Raw genomic sequence first — 20,295 nt, 5'->3', positions numbered from 1 at the left:
GGAAGGCAGAGATATTAATTTAATATTAATGGAACTCATTAGCCTTTCTGGGAGAATCCATAAGAGTAACAGGGTTATTCAAAATAGAGAGAAGGAGCAGGTCTCAGTCTGAGAAGGTTCCAAACCCCAGGAGAATATAATGTTCTGACATTTACTGTTGGGGCTCCTACAGGGCTCAATCCAGGACCACTTTACTTTTCTCTTTACTATGTCCTTAACATAAATACCATTTTTAGGCTGATGTCCTCAAATTTGTATCAGCCCAGACATCTGAGTTCTGGGTTATAGGGTCACATAACCAACCACCTTTTTAATCTCTGCACTTTAAGACAGCTCGTGTCTCAACTGTAATATACCTAAATAAGAATCGCTAGTAAAGCAGCAAAATATACTGAGCACTTATTATGGGCCAGACCCCATTCTAAGCATTTTTCATGCACTAATTGATTTAATCACTGCAATGATCCCGTGAGGCAACTATGATCACCACTCTTTCAGAAGGAAGAATGGAAGACACAGAAAGGTAGTAACTAGCCCATGCTAACATTTAATACACGGCACGGTCAGCCTTCTGCTTCAGAGCCTAGACTCTTAATGACCCTGGTGAGTCACTTAAAGCAAAGTCAAGTCCCCTCCCCCAGGTGAGTCACTTAAAGCAAAGTCAAGTCCTCTACCCCCAGGTGTGTTCTTATCTCCTGACCCCAGACTCTCTCTCACCCCAGTGAATATCAGCTCTTTTACTCAAGGTGAAAAGCAGGGATCATCTTTGATTCCTCACTTTCCTTCTTCATTCATACCAGCAAGTTCTCTCAATCCTACCTCCAAACCCACCCTCTTCCTCATCCTCAGTACAGTCTGGATCACAGGGAACCGCCCCCACTCCCCTCGCCCCACTGCAAACCAATCTCCTAAATGCACCCTCCACTCAGTGACAAAAGGGATCTCCGTAAAACACACATCAGCACATAACTGCTGAATTACTAAAAACCACTGAAAAGCATTTTTATCACTCTGAGAACAGAACCCACAAGCCTCAACGTCTTCCGAATGTTCCCGGTCTATCCCTAAAACTGCATCTTGAGTCACTGTCTCCCCACCTTACTCATTGTGCCCCAGCATTTTTTTTTAATGCATTTAAAGTTCTCCAAAGCCAAAGAGAACTAAATTTGCATGATCTTTTGTTTGGGATTATGCACAGCACTGCCCCTTTCAGTTAGTGTGGACACAGTGTGACTGTAATTATAAAAGATGCCCATGAGCTTAGAACTGGGGTGCCTAGCCTCCTTCTGGCCTATCCCACACCCACATCCCTGTGTATGTTTCTATTTATTGGAGAAAGGCCTAAGTCCACTAAATAATGAGCAACACAGTTTCTGGAATGGAAAATGATCATCTCCTAGAAGACAGGGAAATACAGAAAGTAATAGAAGATACAGTGAGGTACGCATGACCCTTTTGACCTTGTTTCCTGCCATTTACTCCCCATCCTCTAAAAAAGGCCAAAAGGCCCAGGGTAGAAAGACCAGGACAAAGCATTAATTTAAAAAACGAGAAAGTTAATGTAAAGAAGAAAAAAAAGAAAAAAACAAGAGACTTTATTTAGACTCTTACACCTAGAACAGAGGCAGAGCACATGTAGCACATAAATATTTGTTGATCTGATTTGTAACGATGGAAAGAAAGTGAAGTATCAGTTCAAATGGCCCACGAATCAATATTTGTAATTTAACAGGAAGAACTGGAAGCAGGATTCCCTGCCCTTGAAAGTACCAAAATATCTACAACTGCTATCTGATGTACTTACTGGCATCATCCATGAACTCAAAGTCACCTCCTAGCTCAGAACTTGAAAAGTGATACTGGTCTGGGTCAGCCAGGGCGCTCAACAGAATCAGCAGTACCACAGCGTTGATAATCTGCAATAAGAAAGAAAAAAATTTAAGTGCCCCAAGGATATGGTCCTTATAATAGGAACTTAAACTGACCATATGGAATTCAACTTCAACAGAGGCTCACAATATTGAAACAAACAACAGGTAGCCCCCCTGCGGGAGCAGGCTAACATTCCCAAGCCAGAAGCACCACCAGTCCATAGCCAAGGGCTCATGGCTTGGGCGTAGCAAACGGCCAGATTTCACCCCTTGCCCACCTTGGGGCTGGCATCCTAGAACAGTGAGCAACACACACAATCATACACAGCAGCCCTGATGCCCGGGGTTGGAAAAACACAAACTCTCCAGTTAGCCAAGTGCACCGTGATAAGCAACCACAGGTCTTTCTAGGTGATCAAACATTTTCACAGGGTCAGACGATCTGAGCTTTGAGACCATGTAGGGAACAGAGAGAATGAATGCAAAGTCACAGTGGGAGAGGCATGATGGTTCCTCCTGTTGTAGCTCAGGTGAGCCCCTTTCCACCCCAGGCCCATATCTCTGCCTTCTGGATGCTGCAGAATACATAGCCCTCAGGTACTCCAAACTTAGCTTGTCTAAATGGAAATCACCATCTCCCATCTCTGCTCCTCTTTTTATGTTCTCTATCTTTAAAAACAGCATCACCATTAATAATTAAAGGGGAAAACATTCAGGCACTTTGCTAACTTCTTTATGTGGAGTCTCTCTCTTAAGCTGTCCAATAACGCTAGTGAAATAGGCGCTAAATTATCCCCATGTTATCGATGAGAAAACCGAGGCCTGTGAGTTAAGAACATTACTGAAGATCAGGCAGCTAACAACCTGCAGAAATGAGACCTGAATCCAGGAATTTTAATTCCAAAATGGAATCTCTAAGCCTCCTGTTTATATTTGAAACCTGATTATCTTTGAGCTTACCATCTACATTACCCCCACATCTGACCAACTGGGAAATTCTGACCATTCTACTTGTACATCTGCACTTCCTTTATTCTTCCTGGCCATCCTTGCTGCATGCGACACACGTGTACCAACTGTGGTGGGGCTAGAGGGGCAGGTGTGCTAAGAGCTTGGGTGAGGCTTGAGATGAGACTGGGTTGTTATCTCCTTTTTGTGTGTATTACTCTTGTCCAAATGGGGAGGGAAAAAAATGAACAACCATGAAGATTACATAAAGGAAATTCTTTTACTAACAACAGTAAACAAAAGCATATCCTACTATAAAAGTCGTATTTGGAATACCTATTTACAGAAGAGGTTCAAAGGGAGGGTTAGGTTGTCTGCTCTATAAAACATGCACTCCAGAATCCATTTTTCTTTTTCTTTCTTTCTTTCTTTCTTTCTTTCTTTCTTTCTTTCTTTCTTTCTTTTTCTTTCTTTCCTTACTTATTTTTATTTATTTATGAGAGACAGAGTTACGAGCAAGGGAGGGGCTGAGAGAGAGGGAGACTGAATCCACGAAGCAGGCTCCAGTCTCTAAGCTGCCAGCACAGAGCCCGACACGGGGCTCAAACCTGTGAACCATGAGATCATGACCTGAGCTGAAGTTGGATACTTAACCTACTGAGCCACCCAGGTGCCCCCAGAATTCATTTTTCAATGGCAATCCCAAGGTGGTTGTTTTAGGATTATTGTAGGATTTGGAATAATTCTTTTTCTTCCTCTTTGTTCCAAATCATCTCATATGGTCTGATTGTTTTTTGACAAGCACATGGTTAAAAAAATTTTTAAGGCACAAAAGGGTATATAGTGAAAAGTCACTCTCAGTCCTATTGCTATCCAATTATCCTCCCCACAGTGGTTATTAGAACCACTTATTTCTCTTCAAAGATCCAAGAAACTTCTTAGCACATTTTAAGGAGAGTGTGTTTAGCCAAACTCTATTTGAACAAAGCTTTTCAGAACACATCTAAAGCTTAAAGGAAGGTATGAGTTTGTCCCACAACTGGCATGTGATGTTTGGCAAGGATGTTCCTTGATAAACTGTCAAGTTTTGCTGGCATTTCGTTCCCTCTATACTCTTGTCTTTGAAAAAGGCAGCCCAAAGATTATGGGCTGAAGTAAGATCAGATGAAACAACCTAAGAATGTAGTTTGAAAAAGCAAAGCACCACACGAAGACAGCATAGTCACTGTTACCACAATGGGTCGGTTTTAAGGTTGAAAAGGGAACTCTGAGATTCATGGGCAAAGCTTTAACCTAATGGTAGAGTAGGGAGGGTAAGAGCAGATGATGGCAGAGTGAGAGGCAGTGCAGTGTCTGGTTAAGGTAATGCAGGCCACGTTTAGAGATTCCATGGGGCTTGTGTTAAGAGAGTTTGGATTTTATTCTAAGCATAACAAGAAGCCCATGAAGAATATTAAGAAAGGGAAGACAGTGACCTGGCTGGGGTTCAAATAAGTAAATCATGTAAAACATCTAGAAGGGTGACTGGCATACAATGGCCACTCATGTTAGTTCACTTACCTCTTCGCACCTCCATGGGACCCACATAAAAGCTCCTGGCTAGCATGGAATATTGCCTGGCTGCCAGATCTGAACCAGTGCTACGCCGTGGCTTCCCTGTCCTTATAGTTCCGACGCATCTGTCAATTCTCTGGGGTTTTTTTTTTCTGATTTCAGATTTTATTACAAAATTCATACTAATCAAAACAGTGCAGCACTGGCATAAAACAGACACATGGACCAATGGAACAGAATTGAGAGCCCAGAAAAGACTCATGCATATATGGTCAACTGATGCTTGCCAAGGGAGCTAAGAATACTCAGTGGAGAAAACAACTGTCAGCTCTTAATCAGCTTGTTATTATCCCCATGCCTAGTTTACTTATCACAATACATTTACTAACTGCAGCAACAGGTAGGCACTGTGCTAAGTGCTTAGCAAGGATTCTCCAGGACTCCGAATACAGGGCTAAGTAAGTCATGTGCCCAAATAACACAAAGCATACAGCAGTAAGCATGCCAAGAGTTCAGAGAAAGACTAATGGAAGTTTGGAGAAAGGTATTACTGAAACTTGAGGCTGAGACTGAGGTCATGGGGAGGTACAGCAGAGATGGGAACACTTGGACAGGGGCTGGAAAGATGGGAAGATTTTGGAAACTGAGCGGTGTGGAAAAGAACACGTTCAAGTCTGAGTAGGGCCACTGGGATGGGGCCTGTACTGAATATAGCAAGTAGTTAGATGTGACTGAACACAGCACACGAAGGGTAAGTATAAGGGAATGAGAAGAGAAATGCAGGTTGGGGCCGGATGGTGAAGAGTCCTCAGGGGCAGGACAGGAAGCTGGGGCTTCAAGCTAATAGCTAATGAATAGCTCATAAGCTGGGATGAGACATGATTAGAGCCATGTTATTAGGAAGATCAAGCTGGAAGAGGCAGGGAGGCTAGGCAGGAGGCAGGCTCCGGATCTGGACAGCAGTGCAAAGGTCTGCTGAGGGGAAACCAAGGTTTTCTCCACTTCCCTCTAATTTTCAAGACAGCGCTGAGACTCTGGTCTTACACGTTACTTTCAGAGGTTATGGGACCTTTCCTCAGGTCCTAGAGTGGAAGAGCCATGGTTGGAACCACAAGGCCTTGCCACGTGGAGGCAGCATCATCACTAGAGACAGGAAGTGACTAAATGCAAAGACAAAGGGACACAAACCAGATCGGAGATTTCAAGGCTGGGTGACGGGATGTATCTTGTTATTACCAGAAATAAGAGGGGAGATCACAGAGGGACTAAGATGAGGCTGCTTTTAGAGACGTTGAACTGGAAAGAATTTCCAGGATGTCCAAAGAATCACGTTGTTAGCTTGTCCATCTGCCCCTCTCTTTTTATTCTACCTTTGGTGTTCAGGCCTGCCCTCAGTTTTGTTCTGACCGCCTGATGCCTAGTCTTACTGGTGCTCCTGCTCGCTCCGGCTCACGTCATTCCTGACAGCTGAGTTCTGGCTCCTGGTTCAGTGTTCTTCTTGCTCCACGGCAGGCCCTGGGTCCGATTCCTGGCTGTGCCTGCGGCTCTCTGCACACTGTCATCATCTCCTCTGTACCGCCAGCCCTGTGGCTCTTCTCTCTGTTCCCCAGCCACAGACCACAGTCCTGGGGCCGAATGCCCTGCCAGCTGCCCTAGTTCTTCACGAGACAGTCCAGGGAGAAGAGACACAGATAAAACAAAAATGTGATGGGAAGGTCATTATGACCAGTCACCGTTGTGTTCTTTTCATCACATGGTGAAATTTTCATAACAAAAACGTGTGATGACACATATTTACTGTGTCCTAAAACCTCAACTGCCGACAGGAATGTGGCATGCCGTGGGTGGTATATATAGTGAATAGAGTAGGGTGACAGGGTGATCCGTGAGGACCGAGGTCTGTGCAAAGGGCCGGGGAAGGACTAGCCATGGTAGTTACTACGCAGAATCAGCTGGAAAAGGCCGAATTAAGTCAAAGCCCTAAGAACACCTGATAAGAAGGACTTCCTCTAAGAGAGAAAATGGAAGTTATCCAATCGTCAGTTCTGACCAAGAATGAAATGTCACCAGAAATGAGAACCAAGAAGATGATAAGACTTTCCAGGAGCAGATGATGCAATGACCACAGCTGAGCTAAATGTAAAAGAAAGAGTGGGCATATTTGTAATCTTGTTCAGCTAATGCTCACCTCCTTTGGACTTCGTCTGTTTTGGTAGGTCATATACAAACTGTTCCCATTCTATTGACAAAGTGTTCCTGGGGTATCACACATTTTTTCCTTGTTCTTGACAATGATTACTTCCATATGTTAATAAACTCAACTTCTGTCCAATTACTTAAGTAGTCAGGCCCTTGTATATTCTCCAGGGATCCAAAGTGCTTCTACCCTTAAATCATTTTTCAGATCCTAAGTGAACAGTGATATCTGTAGTTTGAATCACTGAAAATGTTAAATGTAATTATCAGCTCATTTTTTAAAAGCATCGATAAAAGCACCTTAATAACACGCCAGCCCACTGAGGTAATAATAATTACACAACCGCCAAAAATTTGCACAAAAAGGGGCGCTTGGGTGGCTCCGTCAGTTGAGCGACCGACTTCAGCTCAGGTCATGATCTCACAGCTCATGGGTTCGAGCCCCGCGTCAGGCTCTGTGCTGACAGCTCGGAGCCTGGAGCCTGCTTCGGATTCTGTGTCTCCCTCTCTCTCTGCCCCTCCCCTACTTGTGCTCTATCTATCTCTCTCTGTCTCTCAAAAACAAATAAATGTAAAAAAATTTAAAAAAAAATTTGCACAAAAGTGGTGTCCAAAAATGACTGTTGTGCAGATTTATCTATAATGAAAACTTGAAACAGAAGTAGGAGAAGGGCGGGGCACCTGGGTGGCTCCATGGGTCAAGCGTCCAACTTCAGCTCAGGTCATGATCTCATGATTCATGAGGTCAAGCCCTGCATCGGGCTCCATGCTGACAGCTCGGGGCCTGGAGCCTGCTTTGGATTCTGTGCCTCCCTCTCTCTGCTCCTCCCCTCCTTGCACTCTGTCTCTGTCTCTTTCTCTGTCTCTCAAAAATAAAGAAACATTAAAAAAATAAAAAAATTAAAAAAAGAAATAGGAGAAGGGCTTAATAATATTACTACAAAATAACAGAATCCTAAGGATAAAAACCTGTATTTTGAAAAAAGTTAACAATAAGAAATGTTTATAGTATGTTAAATGAAAACTACAGTATAAAAATGTTATATGATTCCAATTCTATTATTTATATGTGTGATATGTTCACAAGTATAAATCACAGACCAAGAACGCAAAAGTGTACAATGTAACTTACACACAAACCAGGTAGTAGGTTTGTAGATGACGTGTACCTTTAATTTTCATTCTACTTTTTTTCATATTTTCCAGAGTGTCTAACATCAGCATATACTGCTTTTAGAGTTAGAGACAATTATTTAAAACTTCAAAAATATTTTTAATATAAACTATGTTACAAAATATTATTATTGAACTTGCTTCTCTAAAAAACAGTTAACGAAAGAAACTGACCAATGACAAGTAAATCTGGCTGGGCATTCAAGTCAAATCTTGGAAATAGGTATTTTGGAGGAGAAATGTCATAGTGAAATAACAATAAATAAGGAATCTGCCACTTCCAATAATGGTGAACCAGGTAATACAAACCAATGTCCCTCTGAGGACAACTAGGAAATCTGAACAAAATACCCACGTATGTGAGAAGGCGTGGCAGCTAATAAGGCAATGAGAATTACTGGTCCAAAATCCAGGAAAAGGCAGAAATACCCCAGGGGCATTTGTCGATTCTGGAAAAGACGGATAAGAGCTAAGAGCTGAAGCAGCACCCCTGACAGCCTTGCTGCGCCAGGGCATCAAGAGGCTGCCGGGTGGGGGTGGGGGTGGGGGCAGATTCCCCAGGGCTTTGCCCTAAGACCCTGCAGGGTCACCACTGGAGGAAGGTACACCGGAAGAAGACGAGCCTTTAGAGGGACACAGCCCAGCTTTGCAGCATCTGAGTCTTGAAACTGGATAAAGGCAATCCCCAGTTGCTAGACCCCTAATAAAAGCTATTAAAATCCTGGAGGAGAAAGAGATCATCCTATGCCTTGAATTATTTTTTTAATTTTTCAAATGCAATGTCCAGAATACAGCAAACAGGAAAGACAAAACTCTCAGAATAGAAACCAGAAAATCCAATAAAATACCCACTTGTTTTACTAAAACAAACAAACAACAGACAACAGAAACATAAGTACTCTTGATATAGAAGTTAATGAGCATGTGCTTTAAAGTGAACTATGATGAGACACCTGGTTGGTTCAGTCGGTTAAGCATCTGACCTCAGCTCAGGTCATGATCTCACAGTTTGTGGGTTTGAGCCCCGCATGGGGCTCTGTGCTGACAGCTCAGAGCCTGGAGCCCGCTTCAGATTCTGTCTCTCTCTCCCTCTGCCCCTCCCCTGCTTGCACTCTGTGTGTCTGTCTCTCAAAAATAAATAAACATTAAAAAAAAATTTGTTTTAAATAAAGAAAACTATGCTAGGGGTGCCTGGGTGGCTTAGTCGGTTAAGTGTCCAACTGACTCAGGCTCAAGTCACGATCTCATGGTTCATGAGTTCAAGCCCTGCATCGGGCTCTGCACTGACTGTGCAGAGCCTGCTTGGGGTTCTCTCTCTCTCCCTCTCTTTCTGCCCCTCCCCAGCTCATGCTCACTTTGTCTCTCAAAATAAATAAGCATTTTTTAAAAATCAAAAAAATGAAAGTATCTTTTTAATAAATAAATAAATAAATAAATAAATAAATAAATAAATAAATAAAGTGACTATGCTTATGAAAATCAAGGAGATAAAGAAGAAACACAAGGAGAATTTTGGCAGGGAACTGGTATAAAAAGAAGCATATGACAGAGTTGAAAAGAATACAGAGGCTCTAGAGTGAGAAACTACAGTAGTCAAATCAAGAACACAGTGGATGAGTTTCATCCATTAGACAAAGTGAAGAAAATTAATGAGTTGCTAAGACAGAAGAAAACGTTCAGATGGTTGGCTTTAATTAAAAAAAAAAAAAAGAAGCCAGAAGACAATGGAGTTCCAACTTCAAAATGCTGGGGAGGAAATGCCAACCTACAGTTTTATATCAAGAAAAAAAATCCTTCAAGAATAAAAATGAAACAAAGAGGCTCTTGGACAAAATGGAGGGAATTTGTCACCAGCAGCTCAGCAGTAAAGAAGCACTGAAGGGTATTCTTTGGGCAAAAGAAAAATGATGCCAGATAAAAGGCTGAAGAGGTACAAAGAAAGAAGAATAACAGAAATGATAATTATGTTGGCAACTGTGAATATCGATAACATAACAATAATAATGACTGCAAAATATAAATAGATTCAAAATAGACAATACCATGTAAGTCAAGAGCAGATCATTGGATCTTAAATCCTTGCATTGCCGAGGAAAAGAATGAAAGTACCAGTTAATGGGAGATTTTAAAGAGTCCAGGATGTTATGTTGTAATCTGTAGGGCAACCTTTAAGAGAATAGTCAGACTCGAGTGGTAGGTAGACACATGACTGCTTGTTCGGTAATAACCAAGCTGTTTATGTTTTGTGCATTTCCCATATGTGTGTAATATTCACAGTAAAAATGGTTAAAAATAATTTAAAAAATAAATATAAATTATAATCAGATATGTGGTTTTCACATGGTTGGCTAATTTTTTTCAACTTTTTTTTTTTTTTTTTTAAGCAATCTCTATGCCCAATGCGGGGCTCAAACTCAGGACTCCAAGATCAAGCATCACATGCTCTACCAACTGAGCCAACCAGGTGCCTTTAGATGGCTAACTTTTATATTCCCACATTTGAAAAAAAAAAAAAATTAAGCTAATAATGGCAGCTGTGCCTTTCACTTGGGTCCAACATCAATGGGCAAATCAAAATGAAATGAAAGTTTAAACTTTTTACTTGAAATATTTTTAAATCAAATTTTAGAACTCTGATCCAAATGTGCTTCCTTATTCAATTCAAATAAATCCCTGTCTAGAAGGTCCTGTTCTGATATTGAAATACGTTTCTGACATTTGCTATTTCAATTCAAACAATTGTGGTAAATATATTTTGGGAAAAAAACTGGATTTATTGTAAAATCCTATTTGCCTAAGAAATTTTGTAAATGAGTTCACCTATTATGTTCCCAACATTCTTCTTGAAACTAGGTTATACAACGACGAATAACACACGGTCCTAGCCCCAAAGATTAGTATTTCAGTGGGGCAAACACGTCAACAGCCAAGTAAAATGCAGAATGCTAGAACATTCACTAAGCAATTCATTCAATTGTTCAGAAGTTCAGAAATTACCTATGAGGCAACAAACATATGCCAAGCACTATGCTAAGCATCACATCCATATTACAGCAAACACCACAAGGTAGCTTATTATCTAGTGGGGAAGACAGTCAAACAAACCGGATGTTCGTTCAGAGTGAAAAAGAATTCTGCCGTACTAGTAGTTCAGGGAGAAGCTGAAAGACTTTGCAGGGAGATGACACTGTTAACACCACAGAGAGTAACAGACTTCTGGAAATCTTGAGAGACAAAAGATTACAGCACAAATAATTTTAGGGTATCAGACTCAATGACTAAGAATTAAGTATTAACAGACAGTCCCAGGAAACAAACACATAAAAATGAGCCACTCTTCTCGGCCCTTTGTGTTGAATTAATACTAATGTTTTAAACTCCCGAAGCTATAAACCAAGGGACTACGTCCAGGTTACACACAGTGAGGGAAAAAGGCTCAGCAGTGAAATCAAAGTTGTACCTTTCATGAGTGCCACGTTTCAATAGGCAAATTTTTTATTTTTTATTTTTAAAAATTTTTTTAACGTTTATTTATTTTTGAGACAGAGAGAGACAGAGCATGAACAGGGGAGGAGCAGAGAGAGAGGGAGACACAGAATCTGAAACAGGCTCCAGGCTCTGAGCTGTCAGCACAGAGCCCGACGCGGGGCTCGAACTCACGGACCGCGAGATCATGACCTGAGCTGAAGTCGGACGCTTAACCGACCGAGCCACCCAGGCGTCCCTAGGCAAATTTTTTTAATGTAGAAATGTTTTCCCCAAATTCAGTGAGACCCTCCTGATTCACCTTGTAGCCCACAGTGCCGTCACGTTAACCTGTCCTCCTCAAGAAACCACCACCACCAGTCCCATTTTATACCACTGGAGCAGTCTTGCCTCCCCTGTGAAGAGTGACTATTATTGCATACTGCAAACGAGCACACTCAGACTGCACAGGAAACCCCACACAAGGTCACGTAGTGCTCAGCTGAGACTCAATCACTGATCCTTTGATCACAAATGTCATATATGCTCTTTTTGGGGCGCCTGGGTGGCTCAGTTGGTTGAGCATCTGACTCCTGGTTTCAGCTCAGGTCATGATCCCACGGAACTGAGCCCCACATCAGGCTCTGCATTGACAGCGTGGAGCCTGCTTGGGATGGATTCTCTCCCTCTCTCTCTCTGCCCCTCCCCACGCACTTTCTCTCTCAAAATAAATAAATAAACATTTTTTTTAAATGCCACACATGCTCTTTCTAGTAAACAGGTTCCTCTCAAGAAGCCACCACACCCAGTTCACAGATCCCACGAACTCTGCTAACCAATCCCCTAGCACTTGCTCCGAATTCTTTTCAAGGGAGTGTTCCAGGCAGCCACTCTCACTGTGACCGGAGCAAGCAAAATGAAGCCGATCTGCCACCCCAGCAGAAGCATTCCCATTTCTCCCAATGGACTTAGCTGGGTTCTGATTTTCACCCTCAGGCTGAAGCACCATTATATGCTCTCACAAATATAGAGCCCATGTAATTAATGAGAAAGCTGTCTGGACAGTGGCAGAGGATGGTCGCCTAGAGGAAGCCAGCTAGGGGAATGCTGTCCAAAGAGCCTCTGGGAGAGTTGAGAGTGAGGGGTGTGGATGGGGAGGACAAGCATGTTCCCTTTTATGTCTTAAAGAATATTCTGGGTCTCTGAACATGAAAAGACAGGCCTAGCCTGCAGCCTAGTTTAGAATGGGCTATGGAGATCTAAACTCCATGCGTAAGAAAAGTATCACATGCTACAGGGTTAGAAGACTGGCGTTTGGAAAAGACCAGAGAAAATATAAAGTGCAAAAATGGCTAAATTAACATTTTTATACAGCAAGCATGGTCTTTTTGTGTTCTGATACGCTGCTCTCTTCGTTAGGTCTATTAGTCCCTACCTGTAGCCATCCTATTCCAACAAGGAGGATTACCATAAGATATGCTTTGAAAGACAGTTTGAAGTGATTATATTATTTTACTCTGTTTAGTTTTAATATATATAAGAATACTTTGTTCCTGTAGCTATTCATCAGGCAGAAGTGAAACTCATGAAACAGAATATCTTTACTAATGAAAGAGTCAATAACAGATTTAACCACTACAATACAAATTTTGTATCCAGTTCAAGAACAGTGTTGTTATATTTTCCTTTATCGTTAAAATTTTCTAACAAAATAGCAATACATTCAAAACATCCCCAAACAAAACCAAGTACCAGAAATTAAAGACAAGGGCACCTGGGTGGCTCAGTCGGTTAAGTGTCTGACTTCAGCTCAGGTCATGATCTTACAGTTTTTGAGTTCGAGCCCTGCGTCGGACTCTGTGCTGACAGCTCAGAGCTTGGACCCTGCTTCAGATTCTGTGTCTCCCTCTCTCCCTGCCCCTCCCCCACTCATGCTTTGTCACTTGCTCTCTCTCTCTCAAAAATAAATTTAAAAAATTTTTTTAAAGAAATAAAAGACAAAAAACATATACCTTCACAATTGAAACACAGCTTGGAAATCTAGAACAGGAGCTGCGAAAGTATAACCTGAAAGCTAATTTTTAAACAGTCTTGTCAAATTAAAATCAAATGCAATGATATAACCTAACTATCTCTTAGATAATAAATGTTTTCTTGGGGCACCTGGGTGGCTCAGTCAGCTGAAGCATCTGACTTTGGCTCATGTCATGATCTTGTGGTTCATGAGTTCGAGTCCCGTGTCAGGCTCTGTGCTGACAGCTCAGAGCCTGAAGCCTGCTTCAGATTCTTTGTCTGCCTCTCTCTCTGCCCCTCGCCTGCTCACACTCTGTCTCTCTCTCTCTCAAAAATAAATAAACCTTAAAAACAATTTTTTTAAAGAAATGTTTTCTTCTCTGAGTAAGGTAAGAAATAATGCTGAATTGTTTATATATGGAAAGGAGAAAGATTATAGTGTATGTCATAAATATTCATTACTATGAATCTAGGCAAGAGAACATTCTTGAAGGTGATGTCAATATCTGATAGTTACTTTTAGTTATAAAACAGTATCGGGTTACTTTGAAAGTAGATAGCCTCTGAAGATCATAATCCCTACCTATATTCTCAAAGTGAACAAATGAAAAGATTATCTAGTAAATTATTAACTACCTGTTACTAACGTAAATACATAAATATCTTTAAGATTCTATTCTTGTTTACATACTTTAGAATATGTACTAAGATTATCTGAGAAATTCCCATTTAATTTCTAAACTGCTAGTAAGGAAAAAAAACAGGCAAAGAAATACGCTCAGGTAAAAATAACAAAAGAATCTAAGAAAGTCTCTATTGTGATTTACTAACTTATTTTTTAATTAAAAAAATTTTTTGTTAATGTTTATTCATTATTGAGAGAGAGAGACAGAGCATGAGCAGAGGAGAGGCAGAGAGAGGGGGAGACACAGAATCCGAAGCAGGCTCCAGGCTCCGAGCTGTCAGCACAGAGCCCGACGTGGGGCCCGAACCCACAAACTGTAAGATCATGACCTGAGCCGAAGTCGGACGCCCAACCGACTGAGTCACCCAGCCGCCCCTCCTAACTTAATTTTTAAAACATTTTCAGAAAAGCTCTATGGCATTTCTCTATTATTAAAGTTTGTTCCTTATAGCCATACTCGTAACTGTTACTTGTTCTGTTCAATACCTTCTGAAGAATAAAAACTAATAGGCAAAAGTTTCAAGTACACGGGCAAGATTCTAACAAAATGAATTTAACATCACAAACATGAGTTCACTAAAGCACTGCTACCAAAAGGGTGGTCTGCAGACAGCAGCTTCAGTGTCACACACAGGTTATTTTGAACGTAGAAACGCAAAACCTACTGCACACCCAGTGAATCACAAATAAATGTCAATACAACTGACAACTGGCAAGGTAGGTGAAAGAGAGTTTCAATGTGTTAAGAGACAATGTCAACCTAGGATTAAAGTATCTTTGAAGAATGAGAGCCAAATGAAGATATTTTCAAATAAAAGCGGTTAAGAGCGTGCCACAAACAGAACCTCACTAAAGGAAATTTTTAATGTTTTCTTTTTAATTTTTGAGAGAGAGAGAGAGAAAGAGAGAGAGTGACAAAGCATGAGTGGGGGAGGGGCAGGGAGAGAGGGAGACACAGAATCCAAAGCAGGCTCCAGGCTCCGAGCTGTCAGCACAGAGCCCGAAGCGGGGCTCGAACCCACGGACTGCAAGATCATGACCTGAGCTGAAGTCAGATGTTCAACCAACTGAGCCACCCAGGCACCCTGAAAGGAAATTTTAAAATACATACTCAGAAGAGTGAACCCACACAACAGGTCTGAGGTGTGGAAGCAAATGATCATGTACCATCTACAGTTTGGGTATTAAAATATCCATTTTTAAAATAAAAACTATAGTGATTGCAGAAAAAAAGGAGAATAATGCACAAAGAGAGACACAAATATATAGGTAATTCTAAGCAAACACTTACAGATCAATGTTTAGGAGCTTTTAAAAAAGACATTAATGGGACACCTGGGTGGCTCACTCAGTGAAGCATCCAACTCTTGATTTCAGCTCAGGTCATGATCTCACTGTTGGTGGGTTTGAGCCCAGCACAGGCTTTGTGCTGATAGTGGGATTCTCGGTCTCCCTCCCTCCCTGCACCCGGCCTCGATCACACACGTGCTCTCTCTCAAAAATAAACAAACATTAAAAAAAAGACACTAAAATTTTTTTTAAATGACTGGAGTTCAAGGACTTGTTCAAAAGAAAGGCAACGATATTATTAACTCTAAATTTTGATGAGTATACATGGTTACATTTCTTGAGTGAACAACCAGAATAACAGAAATGGAGTAAAACTTCCAGAATAGCAGACACAGGGGAAAACAGCGGAATAGAGGAAAAGAGGTAAGCAGCAACACAGTCCGCGTGAAAGGTGGCAGCAAAGGAGAAGGAAACGGAAACAGCGACCGGAATAAATCCAGATATGTTAACATTGTTAATGTCAGTGGACTAAGTTCCGCAGTTAAAGACCAAGACGGTCAGGCTCTCCAATGCTGCTGCTCCCATCCACAAGCCCTCGTCTATGCCTCACCGCAGCGCCACACGATCGCGCAATTACGTACCGATATTTCTTTGTGTGATCATTAATGAACTTATATTAATTCTGATTAATATTTATTGCCTCTACTAGACCACAATTCGATGTTGGCAAGGACTGGGTCTATGTTGAATCACCACTGTATCCCCAGCACCCGGCACACTTCCTAACACACAGTTCTCAAAAAAACAAAAACTCTGTTAAAGGACGAGGGATGAGGAAAGGGGGGAGGGAAGACAGCATCACGGTACCTTCTAGGCTTCAATTTTCTACAACTATTTTCTTTGGAGATGGGAAGTCCTTAAACCATAAGCGCAGTGAACAGTTTTCTGATCCCTAAGTTAGCGGCATTTTATCTTATATAGATGATCGCATGTTTTCATGCTGAAAGTGCTATGCGTGTGGCTTTCATTTTATCCTTTTAAAATTTCTTAAGCAGCCAATAAAAACTCCACTAATGCAGGACACCTTGGGAAAAATGCATTCACATTGTATACCACTTATTTTTGTCCACAGTCATAACTATTTTTATGACTCATAATCATTATTTACAATTATTCATTTTTTGAATCATTAACTCCAATCTGGAAAGAGAAAATGAAGTCTTGAGAATCACCCAGTACTGCTTTGTAGACTAGAAATTAAAGCCTTCCACAGGTAGTACAGGTTGCCCGCTGGGCAACAGGATCTTAAAAATTGGGCCACCTTTTGGGGACATGTCAGACTAGCAGATGTCCCCCAAATCTTCTCTCCCCTTCTTTCACAGTCATGGACTTATCTGGATACATAAATGCCCAGCGACAGATAACATCTCCCAGTGTCCCATGCAATTGGGTCACAGGTCTTATTTGGGGCTACCGATATATAAATGAAAGCAATGCGTGCAATTTCCATGTCACAACCTTAAAACACAAAGTTGCTGGTCCTCCATTTGTCCTTTTTCCCTTCCAGCAGGGATACTTGGGATAGCACAGCCGCTCCAGCAGAATAGGCCCCTGGGGGACCTCATGGAACAGTCTGCTACCCACCCTGGACTGTTCTGAGACAGAACGAAACCTTTATCTTGTATAAGTCCTGCAATTTGTACCTGTTATAAGACTTTACTTACACCGAAACAAATACAGAGGTTAAAGTTCATCTTAACACAAAAGAGAAAAGAACAGATAACAGAGAATCCAACACTACCTTAAAAAGGAAGAAGAGAAAAAGACCCCTAGACCAGCGGCACTAGATGGAAGTTGGTTGAGGTAATCAAAACAGACCTCAACAGGACCATCGAAAAGCAAACCCCTCTCTTTAAGCATAGTCAGAAGACCTCCAGACCCAGCCTAGAGACTTGATGTTTCTAGCCCTGAATGTTACCTCTTCTGTGAAGCTGGACTCACCTGGTTGTCTTCATGAAAAGCAAGTCAATACTCAAATCATTCGATAATCATAATTTAGTGTCCTCTACAGAAAAAGGATACAAAGGCCTAGGGATAGGAGCATTCATCTCATCAACGATTCTATTATGAATATTAGCAAATTGGCATTCTGGTTTTATATGTCAATCTACTATCAGCTGGTGTGAATCAGTCATTCAACTTTAGGGTGTTGACAAGATCCAATCTCTGGTCCAGGGAGGTTGAGGGCTCACAAAGAATGGACATCCCACCTGGCCTTGCCTAGGTGACCTCCTAAGTGCTTCTTTCTTTCCAACTTGTAACGCCTTCGTGTTTGCAACCCGCGAGCCCTCTGCTGTTAGCATGTACGTCAGTACCTGCTATCGTACCAAGTGTCACTGCTTCACCATCTTTGCACCATGGAATCAACTAGCCGTGTAATTTTAGCAGCTCAAGGTGAATGAATGAATGAAATAAAGAGCTCAACCTTACTTTTACGAACAATTTGAAATTATATTTCTTTTAAGCATTTTTTGGTGTTAATATTTTCCCCTGAGAAATAATTTTCCCTTGGAAGCTGCATCTGCAAAGATGCAACTCTAAACCTTTAAAAGTTTCTTAAAGGGGCACCTGGGTGGCTCAGTCCGTTGAGCTTATGACTTCGCTCAGGTCACGATATCCTGGTTCATGGGTTCAAGCGCCAAGTCGGGCTCTGTGCTGATAGCTCGCAGCCTGGAGCCTGCTTCTGATTCTGTGTCTCCCTCTCTCTCTGCCCCTCTCCCACTTGTGTGCTCTCTCGCTCTCTCTCTCAAAAATAAACATTAAAAAAAGTTTTTTTTAATATTCATTTAATTCATTTTCTTAATTTACATCGAAGTTAGTTAGCATATAGTGCAACGATGATTCCAAGAGTAGATTCCTTAGTGCCCCTTATCCATTTAGCCCATCCCCCCTCCCATCTCCCCTCCAGCAACCCTGTTTGTTCTCCATATTTAAGAGTCTCTTATGTTTTTGTCCCCCTCCCTGTTTTTTATTATTTTTGCTTCCCTTCTCTTATGTTCATCTGTTTTGTATCTTAAAGTCCTCATATGAGTGAAGTCATATGATATTTGTCTTTCTTTAATTTCGCTTAGCATAATACCCTCTAGTTCCATCCACGTAGTTGCAAATGGCAAGATTTCATTCTTTTTTGATCTTCTTTTGAAATGAAGATCAAATGAATGAAAAAAGACTTCATTCTTTTTTTCATCTTCGTTATCCATTCATCCATCGATGGACATTTGGGCTCTTTCCATACTTTGGCTATTGTTGATAGTGCTGCTATAAACATGGGGCTTCATGTGCCCCTGTGAAACACCACACCTGTAGCCCTAGGATAAATAACCTAGTAGTGCAATTGCTGGGTCGTAGGGTAGTTCTATTTTTAATTTTTTGAGGAACCTCCATACTGTTTTCCAGAGTGGCTGCACCAGCTTGCGTTCCCACCAGCAGTGCAAAAGAGATCCTCTTTCTCTGCATCCTCACCAATATCGGTTGTTGCCTGAATTGTTAATGTTAGCCATTCTGACAGGTGTGAGGTGGTATCTCATTTTGGTGTTGCTTTGTATTTCCCTGATGATGAGTGATGTTGAGCATTTTTTTCATGTGTCTGTTGGCCATCTGAATGTCTTGTTTGGAGAAGTGTCTATTCATTTCTTTTGCCCGTTTCTTCACTGGATTATTTGTGTTTTGGGTGTTGACTTTGATAAGTTCTTTATAGACTTTGCATATTAATCCTTCATCTGATACGTTGTTTGCAAGTATCTTCTCCCATTTAGTCAGTTGCCTTTTAGTTTTGCTGATTGTTTCTTTTGCTGTGCAAAAGCTTTTTATTTTGATGAGGTCCCAATAGTTCGTTTTTGCTTTTGTTTCCCTTGCCTCCAGAGACGTGTTGAGTAAGAAGTTGCTGCAGCCAAGGTCACAGAGGTTTTTACCTGCTTTCCCTTCAAGGATTTTGATGGCTTCCTGTCTTACATTCAGGTCTTTCACCCATTTTGAGTTCATTTTTGTGTATGGGGTAAGAAAGTGGTCCAGGTTCATTCCTCTGCATGTCGCTGTCCAGTTTTCCCAGCACCACTTGCTGAAGAGAGACTGTCTTTATTCCACTGAATGTTCCTTCCTGCTTTGTCAAAGATTAGTTGGCCATACGTTTGTGGGTCCATTTCTGGGTTCTCTAATCTGTTCCATTGATCTAAGTGTCTGTTCTTGTGCCGGTACCATGCTGTCTTGAAAATTACAGCTTTGTAATACAGCTTGAAGTCCGAAAAAAAATTTTTTTTTAAGTTTGTTAAAACACTTGAAGAAGTGTGATCTTTACTTAAGTTTTCTTTTTCTTCAAGTAAAATGGGTTAACCAGTTTATAGCTCAAGAACTCCTAAGGCTCCAGAAACTCTACTAAGAGACAAGGGAGTTGGGAGAGAAGTAGAAAGTAGTAAATTATGCTGTTAGGGCTCACGTATTATTTCTGTTGGCATCCTTTCACGGTCAGTAAAGGATCTAACCCAAAGGGGAAGGGAAGGGAAAACTGAAGCCTCTTCCTTTATGGCAAAGATTCAAAGTAAGTTGACAAAATAAATATATTCTACATTTAAACATAATACACATCATAGTGTAAAACTCGTGTTGACTGTTTTAATACCTGACATTTTGTTAGTTAAGTTAAATATATTTAAAGTGAGTCCCAGAGAAGTTGATATTAATAAAACAGGTTTGATGCCAATCTTTATTTCACGGCCAGCCTATCTTTAAACGTCCTGATGAATGTCTATCATAATAAGCCACAAGCTAAAAGACATATTAAATATCACTGAATACAGAGAACTGACAGTTGCCATAGGGGAAGTAGGTGGGGGCACCCAAGGGAATTATCTTGATGAGAACTGAGAAATGTATAGAATTTCTGAATCATTACACTGTACACTTGAAACTAATATAACACTGTATGTTAATCGTATTTCAATTTTTAAAAATAAATAAATATCACTGAAATTTACCAGTCAAAATTTTATAGAGCTACCTTTGATCCTTTATATTAGGTTGGGGCAGAGGTACCTGTGCTTTTTG

The 20,295-nt window shown here is 41.1% G+C and overlaps 1 protein-coding gene across 1 annotated transcript in view; it reads right to left on the bottom strand.

The window, feature by feature from the left end:
* The window catches only part of LAPTM4B (lysosomal protein transmembrane 4 beta), a 77,471-nt gene that overhangs the window by 44,758 nt on the left and 12,418 nt on the right, over positions 1–20,295 (bottom strand). Inside the window, exon 2 of the mRNA XM_019468044.2 lies at positions 1,805–1,916. Within this exon, the coding sequence (XP_019323589.2) occupies positions 1,805–1,916 (112 nt within the window). The remainder of the gene's footprint in view (positions 1–1,804; positions 1,917–20,295) is intronic.

The sequence above is a fragment of the Panthera pardus genome, unplaced genomic scaffold, assembly GCF_024362965.1.
Source record: "Panthera pardus isolate Hobbes unplaced genomic scaffold, ASM2436296v1 HiC_scaffold_7, whole genome shotgun sequence".
Lineage (NCBI taxonomy): Eukaryota > Metazoa > Chordata > Mammalia > Carnivora > Felidae > Panthera > Panthera pardus.
The sequence above is the reverse complement of the archived record's forward strand: the minus strand, read 5'-3'. Positions and strand labels throughout refer to the sequence as shown.